Below are 15,885 nucleotides of genomic sequence, written 5' to 3' on the forward strand. Positions count from 1 at the left end.
ATATCTGTGTGATTTTTGAAATCTCCTTCAAATGGAGATTCTGTGGTTTCTTAAGATAAAAACTTATCATTAACAAGCCAAATGATTCGGAGGTCATGTTGTTTGTTTGAGGTAGAGTAAATGACCTACAGAGCTTCCCTTCACTAGGTGCCAGGTGGGTAAAGCCTTTTTCAAATTGTGAATAAATAAAAATAAAACCTAACTCATCTGCTATCCTTACACCTAATTTTGCCCCACTGAAAAACCATTTTTGAATGTACCATGCATCAGGCTAAAGCTTTCAGTGGACTGTGTCAGAATTCACCTTCATCCTTGACCACACATTTTTCACTCCCGCCAAGTTTCATATTTAATAGCTCCCAAATGTAACTTACAGATTCCCACTGAGGATACCTGGGGAGGGGATATTGGGGATAGGGCTCCACTCTGGGAAGCATGAGTCTTCCAATTTTGAGCAAGAATCATATCAGTTTTGATTTGAGTCATTTGTACCTTGAGCTTGCTATCTGCTCTGTTCTCTGACCCTTATTTGAATCTCTGCATTTCTGTATTTCCTAGTCCCAAATACTTGTCTTATTTCTTATTTCCTATTTTGTCTAAACTTGGAAATTCTGAACATCCTTAACAATTCAATTATTCATTCATTTATTAAATTTTTGTAGTAACTTCCATGTGCCTAGAGGATTGTGATAGGCACCTTAGGAATACAAAAAGCCATATGACTCTGGTAAGGGCCTAAATCTGATAGGGAATATGAAACATGGACAGAAATAGCTACAGCCCACAGCAGAATGTGCTAAGTGCTATAAGAGAGGTACAAACCAAGTGCTATCAGAGTTCGGAGGGAGGTGAGATGCTGCAGAAAAACTAGATGTGATTGCAAAAGCAGCCTGTAAAAGTCTGATGTGATCTGTGTGCTAATTCTATTTAATCCTCAAATATAAGGTATATAAAACTGTTAAATTTAAAGAAGGAAATAGCTATGAAACAGGAATAGGGTAAATGTATTCTGGGAGAGTATATCTAATGTTCAACAGCAGATAAATGGCCAACATTAGCCAGAGGAGCCAATCAATGTCCAATGTCAACCAAACACCCCAAAATCATCACTTTTGTGAACATGATCATTTACCCAGTCAACCTGAAAACTTGCAATTCCGAAATTGAAACTACATTTGCTGCTTAAATTAGTCTTTTCTAGAGATTTAGCTTAGACTGAAATTGTTCATTAAAGAGATCCTCTGGGTAATGAGCTGTAACTGCATTTTGTATTTTTAGAAAACCTTAAGCTCACTCCCCACTCCAACCCTAGAGGTGGATTGCATCAGGGGTAGGCAAACTTTTTCTGTGAAGGGCTAGTTTATAAATATCTTCGGCTTTGCGGTTTGTGTGGTCTCTGCCACAGCTACTCAACTCCACAATTGTAGTGCAAAAAGCCACTGATGGTACATAAACAAATGAGCATGGCTGTGTTCCAACAAAACTTTATTCAGTACACTTGAAGTTTGATTTCATAAAAGTTCCATGCCACAAATTTTACTTTTGAATTTTTTAACCCATTCCTTGCTCACAGGTCTTACAAAAACCAGATATGTGGGGCTGTAGTTACTGACCCCTGAGCTTCTATCAATGACCCTATTTCACAGATGAGAACACTAGGAACTGTGTTCCCAAATTAACAGCAATTAAATTTATTGGCTTCTGCATAAAGAGAAATAATAGAAAACATCGGGGACACTTACTCTTTATCAACATTGTTCGCAGCATGGGAAAAACACTTATTATCCACAAGCTTCAGTTCCCTAGCACATAACAAGTAAATAATTTTTAAACTGTGTTTAGCCAAACTAGTTCATGGTAAATGAAGCAATAATGGCTTGAATTTATATGTACAATATTTCATTGTCTTTCTTAATTTTAATTTTTAATGAATGACAGTCTCTAAATTAAAAAAAAGCCTTATTTTAAATATCTGTTAGTTCATGTACTGAACCACAAACTGCTAAATATTTATCAACACATAGATACTTCAAAAGAAATATAAGTAGTTATTGATGTAGTTTCAATCATTGCTCCATGGATTAACTATACCACCTCTCTATGCGTAGGCAAATGAAGGACTGGAATAATATTGAAGAATAAAGCACAAGAAAACCTACCTCCCACCCCCACTCTGGAATGTCACTTATTTAAGCCTTTAATAAGATATACTATAGGTATATACCCAAACAAATCGAAAGCAGGGACTCAGATATTCGCACATGGATGTTCATGGTGGCATTATTCACAATTTGCAAAAAAATAGAAGCAACCCATGTTCATTAACAGATGCATAGATAAACAAAATATGGTATATACATGCAATTGAATATTATTCAGATATTAAAAGGAACAAAGTTCTGATCCATGCTATAATATGGGTAAAACTTGGAGACATCATGTTGATGTAAACCAGGCATAAAAGAATAAATACTGTAAGATCTTACTTATATGAAATCATTACAATATATAAATTCATAGTCAGAACCTAGGTTACCAGGGGGCCAGGGTAGGGAACGGGAATTACTGATAAATTGGTACAGAGTTTCTATTTGAGGTGATAGGAAAGTTTTGGTAATGAATGGTGGTGATAGTAGCACATCATTATGTATGTAATTAACACTGCTGAACTGTATATGTGGCTAAAAGGGGAAACTTTAGGTTATATAAACATTGCCATAATAAAAATTTTTTAAAACCATAGAACTGTACACCACAAACAAGGAACCCTAATGTAAACTACAGGGTATAGTTAATAGCACAACTATAACAATATTGTTTCATCAGTTGTAACAAAGTTACCCTACTAATGCAGAGTGTTAATAATAAGGAAAATTGAATTTGTGAGGGGGGATATGGTAACTCTGTACATTTTGCATGATCTTTTGTAAACTTAAACTTCTCTAATTAAAAACAAGATAAAATAATTCTGAACATCATGGAAAACCATAGTTTTATAGGAAGAGCAGAAATATAATTGTTCAGGGCCTCCAGAAAGGATTAAAGCTAAAAACAAACAGCAAAGCATCTCCATGGTCCTTATTCTTCAGTCAGTTAAGCTGCAGAAAAGAGAAGGCATGTGATTCAAATCCTACAAAATCACAAAAGATAAAAGAAAGGTGAATTAAGTTCACCAAATCGGAGAATACTTGGACAAGAGGTCATCCCATTGAAGTACAGAAGAGGTAAGTTTAGAATCTTGGTGAGAACAACTTTCCACCAGGGGAGTGAGCGATGGAGCTCCTCATTTCAAAAAGTGATTCAGAAACAATGGCTTTACACTGTTTAGCTAAAATTCAGTTGTAGATTCCTCATAAATTGCTACTAAGGGGAACACTGGCATTTGGGGCACAAACTGAATGTCTGACACGTGCTCCTCTGTCGCCTTTCGAGGGCTCACTAACAGTGCTAGGTAAAGTCTGAACACCTTGGCACTGGCCCCCTCCCAACCTGTTTTCCAGCTGCCCCACAGGGCACAGGCCTCAGAGAAAGCTTAACGCGCTGTGCTGTTTGGAACCTTCCCGCACACTTCGCTCTCAGCCCTGAATGTCACTCCCCATCCTGTCTACTTGCCAGCTGCTGCCTTCAAGACCCAGCTCAAATTCTCACTAATGCCACAACTCGCCTACCATCTCCAGAGGGATACTCCCCCTCTGTGTTACCACTTTACCTCGTTCTCACCTCTTTTATAGCATGAATCACCCGGAAATGCTATAATTAGTTTATTTGTTTATTTCCTCTACAGAGGATTGTCTCCCTGAGGCATAGGAAGGAGGGTCATTAATTTTCATATCCTGGAGGCTTAGCTTGGCATCTGAGACACAGTCATAACTCAACAAACATTTTGTTGAATAAATCAACAGCCACTGAGTCCTCTCATGACTATATTCTTCCTATTTGCAAAAATATATACAGACTTGAGGTAAGGATAGCAGGTAATTCTAACATTTCATTCATTCCCTCATTCAACAAATACTTATTGAGCATCCACTCTGTGCAGGGCACTATTCTGGAACCCGAAATGCATTAGTGAGCTAAGTAAATGAAGATCTCTGCCCTTTGAAGAACTTACATTTCGCTGGGGAAACAGGCATAAAACAATACACATAACAAATGGTCCTTGCTAAAAAATGAAAAGAGCTCAGGGAAAAAGATATGCAGAAAAGAGCTAAGGGAAAAGATAAGGGGACCAGGAGTGTGTGAATTGTGATTTTAAGTTATGTGGTTAGGAAAATAGGACTGGCCAAATGAACAATGTGGAGATCACATTTGAGCAAAGATTTAAAGGAGGAGAGAGAATTAGACATGGAAACACTTGGGGGAAGGGCATTCCAGGCAGAGGGAACATTCAGTGCAAAGATGCTAAGACCAAAGCAAGGAGGTCACAGAGGCTGGCTAAGTATGAGAAAGAAAGGGATATTGGGCTGGGGAGGGAGGTGGAGGAACAGATTACAGAAGCCTTAAAGGCCACTATAATGACTTTGACTTTTACTGTGACTTAAGATATGGAGGACCCATTAGAAGACTTTGAGCCAAGGTTAAACATGATATGACAGATCTAGTTTATATTTTAAAAGGATCACTCTGGGTATTTTGTTGAGAATTGAGCTTGGGCACAGGGGTAGAAGCAGAGAGACCAGCTAAGAGGCCACTGTTACAATTCAAGTGAAAGACAACTGTGACTTGTACCAGGGTTACAGGGTAGGGAAAAATGGCTGGGTTTTGCTTATAATGCGAAGGCATACAGATCCAGCATTTGCTGACAGATGTGGGATGTGCGTGAGAGAGAAGAATCAAGCATTTGTCCAAAGCTTTTGGCCTAAGCAACTGGAAGAAAAACTACAAGCATTGAATTCTATCTAATGGCTATACTTTTCCCACCCTCCCACCACCCAGTAAATGTTCAAATGAAGTCAACACGTGGCATCACGGCTACCCTAGTGGAGGCATTATGATGCAGGAAAAAGAGTAGAAAAAGAAAGCTATTTTGTTGCCACAAAAAAGCGCTGCTATTTTTGTTCCAGGGGTTAGCCTCTGAGTCTTGCTCCCTTTCTACCTCCGCCTCTTACTCCTTACACACAGAATTGCAAGAATTTTCCTGGCTGACTCACTTGTCTAGGAACAAAGAGAATTATACAATAGGTTTTAATGGAAAACAGTTTAATGGTAGTAGGGCTTAAAGAAGTTCAAAAAAGGTAGTTCCAATATTGAGATGATAATGGGGAAGACGGTGATGGGGTAGCAGTCATTGCGTTTGTCTTTACTGCATATTTCACGAACTCTGGACATACTGTAAAATACAAAAAGAGGAGGGAGCCAACTTCAGGGAAATGGTCACACCATGTAAGCTGTTGAACATCTCATGAGCTAGAACACTTCTGAGATTATCTGCAAAACTATCCAAAAAAAGCAAATGCGTTCCATGCAACTGATAGCTTATCGTTGGAAGACCTCTGGCAATGGAAAGCTTTCTCCCTTGTAAACTGATGCTCCTTTTACATAGATTGAGATATGGAACATATCCATAAATAAAGCCTTGTAGTTGTCTATAAAATGAGCTCATATCTCAGGCCTTAGTTTGCTACATCAAATCATAAGAAATTATTTAAAAAGCCATGGCTTAAACAAAATTTTGTGTACTGAGTAAGAAACAGCTGGTATTGAAAAACAAATAGAATGCGTCCCTTTGTGCCCTTGGGTTCTTTACGATGATTCGAAACTTCTTAAAAATGAATGAGAGGTAGTTCAGTGGTTAGAATGCCCACCTTTCATGAGGGAGACTTGGGTTCGATTCCTAGACCATACACCCAAAATTTAAAAAAATTTTTTTAAAAATGAACAAGAACTCTACTAGAAAGTGTGTATTTCACAGTATCATTAAATACTGATTAAGCAACCATCACATATAGAATATTGTATTTGTGACTAAAATGGCAATGATACAGTAAAATTTATACTTGAATTTTTTAAAAAATATTTTAATTGACAAAACAACGTACAAACACAAACATTCTTACCATACAAACATTCCATACATGGTATATAATCAATGGCTCACAATATCATAACATAGTTGTATATTCATCACCACGATCATTTTTTAGAACATTTGCATCAGTCCAGAAAAATGAATTAAAAAAAACTCTTACATAACATACTCCATATTCCTCCCTCTCATTGACCACTAGTATTTCCATCTACCCAATATAGTTTAACCTTTGTTCTCCAATTATTTGTTTATTTTTTTAATCCGTATTTTTTACTCATCTGTCCATACCCTAGATAAAGGGAACAAAAGACACAAGGTTTTCACAATCACACATAGACTTGAATTTTTTTAAGAAACACTTTAAAGGTGTTTTCCTTCACTTTCTTGGTCATGCATAAACTACTCTCACAACTATTGCCCATCAATAGAAATGTAATAGAAACCCTATATTATCCATCTAGTTTTTCATTTTCCTCCTGTGTCTGAGGATGTCTCTGAAACAGAGAAGGCAAACTTAAACGAGGACAGTTATGCTTTTTAGTTTGCCTCTGTACTTTAGGCTGTTCATTTGACTTGATCTAATGTTAGAAATTTGTACAGAAATCTTTTTCTGAGGTTGCTTTGTATCTTTTTTTTTTTTCTATAAGGTCAATGAATTTCAATATCTTTCTTGTTTCAAGGCCTTTGAATAATCCAATTGGAACCCACTGGGAACTTTCATTACAAGTCTCACTTCAGATGCCCCAGACTACAAAGCATTGAATTTAGATATTTTCTTCTTTTGCATCAGTGTTTTAGTTAGAACACATATTTCCCAAATTTTAGAGTAGAGGCATTAATCTTCACTTCGCCCACCATCCCAAACCTGCTTCTCCTCCAGTATTCTCTATCAATCTTGCACAGAAACTTGCAAGTCACCCTCAAGTCCTTCTCCATTACCCACCCATCAAATCACCTCCTAAATACTGTTTCAAATACACTTACTTAGTCTCCATCACAAATACCACCACCCTGGGCCAGATGACTGTCTTCTCTGGCTTGAAATCTGTGTTGGTGTAACAGATACCTAACTGACCTCCCCCTGCCATTTCTTGCTCTTCTCCAATCAATACAATCAAAATTCAATTAAATAATTTTAAAAGTATGATTATGTCACTTCTTTACTTAACAAAGCACAAGGTCTTATCACCATTGGAATACAGTCTAAATTCCTTAACACGATTTACAGACCCTCATGATTTCACCTATCTTTCCAGTCTTATATCTCATCTCCCTCCTCCTTCCACCATAAAGAATTTTCCTTTTTTCCAATATGCATTGTCTCTGTGTCTCACCATCCCAGCCCTTGCACATGGAGCTTGTTTCTCTATCTGGATCAAGATTCTAGTCACTCTTTAAAAAAAAAAAATAATTCAATCACTCTTATAGAGAATTTATTACATTCTGATGCCAGGAAATAGATCAGTGATCAAAACAGGCTTGGTTTCTGTCCTCACAAGTTTACAGGAAAGCATGGGAAACTGTCATGAATCATGTATTGAGATGACAGTTAAGGAATGAGAAGTATAAGGTGATGTGGGAGCAAATATCAGGGTAACCAGACTTAATTTAGAAGTCACTGACGGTTCCCTGAGAAAGCCCTGTTGAATCTAAAATCTGAAAGATAAGTGGGTGTTAGGGTAACAGAAGAGCAGGGAAGGAGATGGAGGTGGGGGGGTGGTGGAAAGAATATTCCAGCAGCACAGTTAAAATGGGAAACATAAGAGTATTAAGAAAAGAAATACCTTTTCTTCTTAAAAGCATAAGATACTGGGAACATATATCTTTGCTGAATGTATTTTGTTGGTAGTCTGTTTTCCAAGGAAAAAAAATTAAGTACCCATTACCATAGGTTTCTTGCAATTAAGGGAGTAAAGATGAGGAATCTTGGATGAAAGTCTAGATATCAGGAAACTGGCTCTAGCCCAACTTTTGTTTATGACCTTGACCAATTAACTTAAACTTGCACCTCTCCTATGTCCTTTGTAAAAGAGGGAAGGATAATATTTAAACTTGCTTGTTAAAAATAATTTAAACTTGCTACCTTACAGGACAAGACCAAATGAAATAGTGATGTGAAAGTATAAACTACCAAACTTTATAATGACTTTTTTTAAAAACATTTATTTATTTATTTATCTATTTATTTACTTATTTATTCATTGCATGGGCAGGCACCAGGAATCAAACCCAGATCTCCAGCATGGCAGGCAAGAACTCTGCCACTGAGCCAGTATGACCTGCCCTATAATGACTTTTTGCACAAGTTTTTCAAGCACATTAAACAGTTTCTCAATTTCGAACAGTCCTCTCTGTATTAGTAGCAACTGAAATTCAATTTTCTTATGATTTCTGGCTATAGCAAAAGGGACTGCATTCCAACTTCCCAACAAGTAGAGAACCGTCTTCATTACTCTTTAAGGAGAACAGATTGCATCCTGTCTGTTTTCAAACAATCCAATTGTTCAGAGCAAAAATATTTTGAAGTAGAAGAAAATCCAATTATTTTGTAATAATAAAAACATAACAAAATGTGTTTCTGCATTATAAAATCCCCCAATTCCTCTATTTTTGATGGCCAGAATAATCTGATCTGTCCTTTCTTATTTTTTAATTTAAACTTGCTATCTGATTTCTCAGTGGCTGGTTTGTTGACAAACATAGCAATGAAAATGCAAAGAAAGTTGTATTAAAATATGACCTCTAGTTACTTAAAAGCTACGACCTTACATTGTAACAACAACAAAAAAAAACACCAAGTTTTAATTCCGTATTATTTTCTAATATAATAAGGAAGAACCATGAAATATGGCACTGGTTTATGGGCTTATCTTGTTAAAAACTTTTATTCAGCACTGGAAACATTTTAGTAACAATTGAGTATATAGGTATCAAATATTTCTACCACAAATATTAATATTCTAATTTTTTTAGAGGCACAGATAGGAATAATATCAACTATCTTTTCAGTGTAAAGGAAAAGCTCATTTAAAAAATGCTTTACAAACATTCAGAACTATACAAGTACTGCTTTACAGAGATGAACAGTGAGGCTTTAGTTCTGAATGCCACTTCTCTTTTTGTTTATAGACTTTTTCTCATTTTTTTTACTTGCTAAGCAATTGGATTTCAAAATACAAGAGTGCTACTAAATGTGTCTAATTTCAAAGTCCTAGTTGGAGCTATGCTTTTAAAGATTTTATTACAAGCTTCAGGCACCTAAAAGAAAGTTTGATAATCTTATTGCAGTAAAGATTTCTGTATTATCAGGGAGAAAAATTTAAAAGTCATTTAAAAGGAGGAAATAGTTCAAGGATAACTAGTTTCCAAAACAGGGTTTCTTTGGAAATGGAAAAGAGCTCTTGAGGAAATGCATATTTAGGAATCTAATACAGTTGATGGCCAAATTAATTCTAATCTGTTAGTATATATTTGAAGGAAATGAAGTGTTCACAGAATGATGCAGTCAGAAAATTAATGAGCACTTCCTCCCACCTTTGGTACAGTGCAAAGGCTTCTGCAAGAGGAATCAGGAATCACAAGTGCAAGTCTTGGCTCTGCCACCCACTCTCCGTGTGGGTTCATGAGAAAGCCACTTAGCCTCTGAGCACCAGTTTCTCATTTGTAAGATAGAGTCAATCATGCCTTTCTTAAAGGGCTGTATTTAGGAATGTATCATAACATATATAAAAAGACTATAAACCAGAAAATACTGTACAATAATAAATTACAAAATTTATCACAAGCTCAATGATTCCCATAAGCAATCTCACACACACACAAAAGGCTATATATACTTTGTGCTCCTCCTGTTATTTCCTTTTCATATGGTATTTGTGTTAAATCCTTCATTAGCATGTAAGCTCTTTAAAGCTGTAGTGTGCTCACCATATCCTCTTTCCATGTCACTCTCTGGATTACATTTAACTAATGGATTCTCAAAAAGCCTTATTGATAAATATTTTTCCTTGGTCCTCAGTTCCAATACCAAGCAAATAGTCATTACTGTAAAAAAATCTCCTTTTCAACTATGCGATGCTCAAATCCTCCTGCTATAATCTATGCCTATTTTTCAAGCATATTGTCCTCCAGGTTGCTGGAGCATGGCTAGACAGAAATGACTGAATAAAATCCTTATCAATGCTACCAAACTATCTTCAGCTAAAACACAGACTCTTTGGTTCCCAGTCTAAATCTGCCCCACCTGCAACCCCAAACAGGTGGAATTAACCACACACTTAACTCTAGGAAAGAAGTAGGAGTACCTGCTAGCTCAATAAGGATCCCCAGAGCCAAGGAGTTCCAGTTACGACCTGGCCAAGGGAAAGGAATGAAGTACAGCAAGATAAAATGGCTAGAAGAAATATGGACAGAGAGGGAAAAAAAAGACAGAGGTGAAGACACCAGAAATAGGAGAAAGTGAAAGTAGAGTGCTCTCAGGGCGCCAGTATCCCTTAGAAGACTGAGCAGACACTCTGTTCTACTTTGATACTTGAATGAAAGTCTTTACTTAATAGACAGGTTGGCATCAGATCTTAATAAAAACACTACAAAAACTGCTGGAATGGTAAGGAAGGGATGGTACCTCACAATTGCCCTCCTCAGACCCTGTAAATGTGTTTACCTGACCTCCCTCTGCTCAAAGGAATCAGAATTTGTGTGCTGTGTTCTGATTTCTTTCTTTAGGTTTTTTTTTTAATAAGTGAGTCTATTGCAGCTTAGCTTTTAGATTTAGAGAGGAGTATTTTTATTTTAACCCACCTTGCCCCGTCTTTATCGATATAGTGTGGCATTCATTAAGTGGCCCTTGGAGGGCTCACGCAATCGTCAGGCTTAGGGTAAACACTCGTGTCCGCAGCCTGCTCCGGCGCGCCCTGCGTTTCAGCACCGCCGCCTCTGGATAGCGCTTCGCTGGTGACCGGTTCCAGGACTCGCGCTGGATCTCTATCAATCCTCAGCCCACTCTTCTCTCCTCCACGTTTCCCTCAGCCCAGGAAAAAAAGCGATTCCTAACTTCTAACCTCTCCAGAATGCCCGCTTCTAAAGTGACCTCCAGGGATCTAAACGCACGCGCTCCCGCGCCTTGGCTCCGGGAACAGCGGAGAAGAACGCGTGCCTTCTCCACCCGTGAAGCGAGATCTCCGATGGGCAGAGGCTACCTTTCCCCTGACACCAAACCCCGAACCACAAGCCAGGAGTCCCCGCTCGCTCCCTCTCGCTCCACGCCCTAAGCCTTCAAGAAACACGCGCGATGCTGCGCGCGCCCCGCCACAGACGCACACACGCAAACGCTCAGTCTCACACACATACACATACACTCACCACGCAAGCACGCACTTGCACAACGAAAGCCCTCCTGGCGCCATCGATGCCTTGGGCATCACCTCTGTCAGCTTGGGGCCTCCATCCATCAACACCAGCTCCAGAAGGGCCTCCCGCAGCGGCCGCCCCGCCCCCGCCCACCCCCCACCCCCTACCCCTCCCAGGAAGCGGCCCGGTCACCCAAAACCCAGGCTGGCCAGAGCTCCCTCTCCATTCACTCAGTCACCCACCTCGTGTGGACAGCACACAGTCCACAACCCCCAAACATCGCTCCTGGGTCCCCCAAACCATCAAACAGCACCCCAGCCCCGTCACTGCTGTGTCGGGTGCGAGTGCGTTTTTGTGTCTCCAAGGCACATACATCATTTAACTCCTTCGCGCTTTCCGCCCCTCCTGAACCAACAGCACGTTATCTCCAACATCCTCCACCCTTCTCCACACTCCAACCTCTGCCCCTGTCCGAATCCACACGGGCTAAGGAGTCAGAAATCCTCGCACCGCGGCACTCTAGTTCTCGAAACCCAGCCCAAACCGACGCTCCCCTCCGGCCCCTCCCCGCCTCCACCCCCCGGGCCCCCGGCTAGTCGGGTCCGGACCGCGGAGGTGACGCCTCGGAACCGCATTCGGCGCCCCCTCGCCGGGGCCCGAAAGAGAGGGACTGACCTTCTACCGGCCTGCTCAGCGGGTGCACCCCGCGGGGGCACACGCCTTCCTGTTCAGTCGCCCTGGAAAACACAGGTGCCGGGGGAAGACGAGGAGCCGAAGGCGCCTCAGGGGTGGGCGGGAAGACTCACCGAACATCTGAATATGCCCTTTGGTGATGGGATTGAAGCTGCCGCAGGCAAGCAGGATAACGTGGGTCTTGGTGGTCTCGGTCATGGTCCGTGGGGGTCTCTCGCACGGGTCTAGGGGTCGCCTCTCTCTTCGAGTCTCGCTGTGTCTGCGGAGGGAGAAAGGAAGGCGAGGCTCCGGCGGAGAAAGCCGTGGACTCCGAGGAGCCGCTCTCGACGCAAACCGCGTCACTCCCCGCCTTTAACGCTTGCAGCCCCGGCAAGATCCGAGACTGCTTTTGTACTGCTTTCCCCTCTTTTGTCCTCTTTCCTTTTCTTTTCTTTCTAGCTTCTTTCACTCCTTCTGGTCTCCGGCTGCACCCTCTCTTTCCCTTACGCCACTTAACTCCATCACTTCCTTTTTTAAAGAGTTTAACTATAAGGTAATTATGTGATATCCAAACCCAGAACCATGGATACTTACAGCATGGTGTGAGCTTTTTGAGCTTTCTGCCTCTTGCCACCATGTGATTTAGTTTTTCTCCCTCACGCTAACATTTTTCTGACCCTATCCATTTTCTCTAACTTTTCCAATCCCCAAAGAATTTTATCTTAAGAAAGGTTTTCTATCTTCCTTAGTATTATATATATATATATATATATATTTTTTTTTTTTTTTAAAGAGAGAGGGAGGAAGGGAAGGAAAGACAGAGAGAAGGAAGGAAGGATAGAAGGAAGGAAGGGAGGAAGAAAGGGAAACATCTTTAAACATTTTCTTGTTTTATTGTATTTTGTTTGTTTGTTTGTTTTTTACATGGGCTGGGGCCGGGAATCGAACCGAGGTCCTCCGGCATGGCAGGCAAGCACTTTGCCCGCTGAGCCACCGCGGCCCGCCCCAGTATTATATTTTAAGGAAGAAAATTATTATTGTTAATTTCAGGAGTAGTCGTTTCTCTCTTTTTTCCCTTCTCTGATGAACCTAAACTATTGAACCAAATCCGGGTCCTTACCTAGAGATTGCAATAAACAAGGGAAACCTGGATCCTTCCCCTAATGTATTGGTCCTTTTGGAGTGAAAGCAATGCTTTCAGATTGAGAGAACATGGATGAAATAGGTTGTATTAGAAAGGTTGTATGAGAAAAACGATGTGATCCCACACAAGCTACCATAACTGAGCCAAAGATTCACCCACTGGTGAAGTGTTTCATGAGTTTTCATTGTGTTAGATGCTGTTATAAGCACTGTCCTCATTGAATTTATGTTCTACTGGAGGGAGACAGATAATAGAGATGACAATAAGTACAATGCACAAATGTAAAGTGAGGTAACAGAGCAAACAGTGACTAGAGGAGAGGGAATCACTTTAAATTGGGTAGGTAGGGAAAGCCTCCCTGGGAAAGTGACATTTAAACTGAGACCTAAACTACAAGAAGGAGTTGTTAGTACACATATTTAGAGGTAGGAAAGGACTCACTGTGCTCATAGGAATGAAAGGAGGCCTGTGTGGCTGGAGTTTACAGGCAAGGGGAAAAGTGGTAGGAGAGAATATTGGGCCAAATCAAGTAGGATTTGTAAGCTTGGAGTAAGGGGTTGGGATGTTTACTATATGGAATAAGTTATAGTGGAATTATAGTAGGAAGCAATTGAATTTCTTATGTATCAAACTGACAACTAATTTACATTTTTATAAGCTCACGCTGGGATACTGGATAGAAAAGGGGTGCAAAGGAGGAAGCAAAGAAAGCATTTAGGAAATCTTGGTGGTAGTCTAGGCAAGTGAAGTCTTGGACTAGAGTTATAAAGTGGAGGTGGTGAGAAGTATTTTGTTTTGCTTTGTTTTGTTTGCAGATAGAGTTTACCTAGTCTTTGCAAATGGTTTAGATGTAAAGGATGATGGAATGAAAGAAATTTAGGCAGGTGTGCCTGTTTGAATCTGTTGTGGACCCCAGAAAAGCCATGTCCTTTAATCTTCATTCAGAATTGCTGGGTGGGAGCTTTTTGATTGTTCCCAGGGAGATGTGACCCACCCAATTGTGGGTGGTAACTTTTGGTTAGATGGTTTCCATGGAGATGTGTCTCCACCCATTCAAGGTGGGGTTGCTTACTGGAACTCTGTAAGAGGTAACCATTTTGAATAAAGTTTTAGAGCCCAAGCAAGCCTGAGACCTTTGGAGAAAAAGATAGAAGACGCCCCCGGGGCAGCTTCATGAAACAAGAAGCCAGGAGAGAAAGCTAGCAGACTTTGTCATGTGTCCTTCTAGCTAAGAGAGAAACCCTGAACTTCAATGGCCTCTTATTGATGCCTTAATTTGGACATTTTCATGGCCTTAGCACTATAAACTTGCAACTTAATAAATTCCCCTTTTTGAAATCCATTTTGTTTCTGGTATATCGCATTTCAGCAGCTTACAAACTAGAACAGCAGGTATCTAGAAATTTGGCTTAAACAAAATAGTGGATGGTTGTTGCAGTGACTGAGATGAAAAATATGAGGAAAGAGAAGGTTTGAAGGATAAGATCAAGTGTTCTATTCTGATACAATAGATAGAATTAATAATTCTTAACTCAGAGGTCCACGAGTACAAATATTTACCTCTCCTGGGCTTTAAGGTTCTTGGATAAACCTCATATTAAAGACTTGGTTATATCCAGGCTCATAAAACAGGTATACAGTAAATATTGCTGTGTATGGCAAATCAACCCTAATATACATAAAATTCCTGGTTTAAATACAAGGGCCCTAAAGGTCATAGTGGGGTTTGTGTCTTCCCAGATATTACAAGGGATGCAGATTAATGGAGTAGAGAGAGCAAGGGGGTTTGGAGGATGGATGACTGGGGTATAAAACTCTAACACCTGAAATTAACATAATTATAATTAAATAATAAATACCTTTTGATGTCTTCCATGATTCAGGCATGATTTAGGGACTTTGTACAAAACAACATCCTGGCTATGAGACAGCTCATATTCTAGAGCAGGACAATAGTCCTTAAACAAACTAATAAACAAAAAATATGCTGGATGGTAATAGGTTCCATAAAGATAAACGAAGCAAGGTGAAAAGAAGAGAGAATGAAAGGAAAATAAATTCTGTTATTTAAGGAGGCGAGGAATGGCGTCTCTGCTGAGATGGTATTTAAGCAGGGACATGAATGAGGTGAATGAGTGTGTCATTTGAATAGCTGGGGAAGAATGTATCAGGCAGAATAGCAAGTACAAAAGGTCTGAAGAACAAGAGTGCCTGAGGGTGTTCAAAAAGGGCTCCAGTGTGACTGGAGAAAAGAAAGTAGAAAGTGGTAGGTGAAGATATTGGGGATGTCGAACAGCCATGTAGAACCTTGTAGGCCCTGGTAAGAGCTTTGGCCTTTTCACTAAGATAAGTGGAAAGCCACTGGAAGGTTTTGAGTGGCAGAGTGACGTGAACTGACTTACCTTTGAAAAGTGATCGTTTGGCAGGAGATATAGAGTCATCAGTGTAGTTTATATTCAACATCATGAATTGAATGAGGTCACCTGGGAGTGAAAAATAGAGAGAGAATAAAGGAGGACCTCAGATTCAGTCCCGGGGCACACTGACTTATTAACACTAGCTAAGAGTCACTGGGTATCACTGAAAGCCTAGGCACTATAAACTTTGTACAAATGTTAACTGTTTCAATGGTCACAAGAACTCTATGAGTTGGTATAATCTTATCCTGTTTTAGAAAAGCACATACTGAGGC

At 39.9% G+C, this 15,885-nt stretch overlaps 1 protein-coding gene across 3 annotated transcripts in view; it reads right to left on the reverse strand.

Moving 5' to 3' along the window:
• The window catches only part of NMNAT2 (nicotinamide nucleotide adenylyltransferase 2), a 169,722-nt gene extending 154,048 nt beyond the window's left edge, over positions 1–15,674 (reverse strand). For all 3 annotated transcript variants that reach the window (XR_013174154.1, XM_077157203.1, XM_077157202.1), the window contains exons 1-2: positions 15,596–15,674; positions 12,184–12,329 (exon numbers count right to left, since the gene is read on the reverse strand). Coding sequence is in view for 2 of the 3 variants with exons in the window: in XM_077157203.1 (XP_077013318.1) it covers positions 12,184–12,268 (85 nt within the window). In the remaining variant the exon portion in view is untranslated. The remainder of the gene's footprint in view (positions 1–12,183; positions 12,330–15,595) is intronic.
• Positions 15,675–15,885: the final 211 nt, after the last annotated feature.

Source organism: Tamandua tetradactyla, chromosome 4 (assembly GCF_023851605.1).
Source record: "Tamandua tetradactyla isolate mTamTet1 chromosome 4, mTamTet1.pri, whole genome shotgun sequence".
In the NCBI taxonomy this organism is placed as follows: domain Eukaryota; kingdom Metazoa; phylum Chordata; class Mammalia; order Pilosa; family Myrmecophagidae; genus Tamandua; species Tamandua tetradactyla.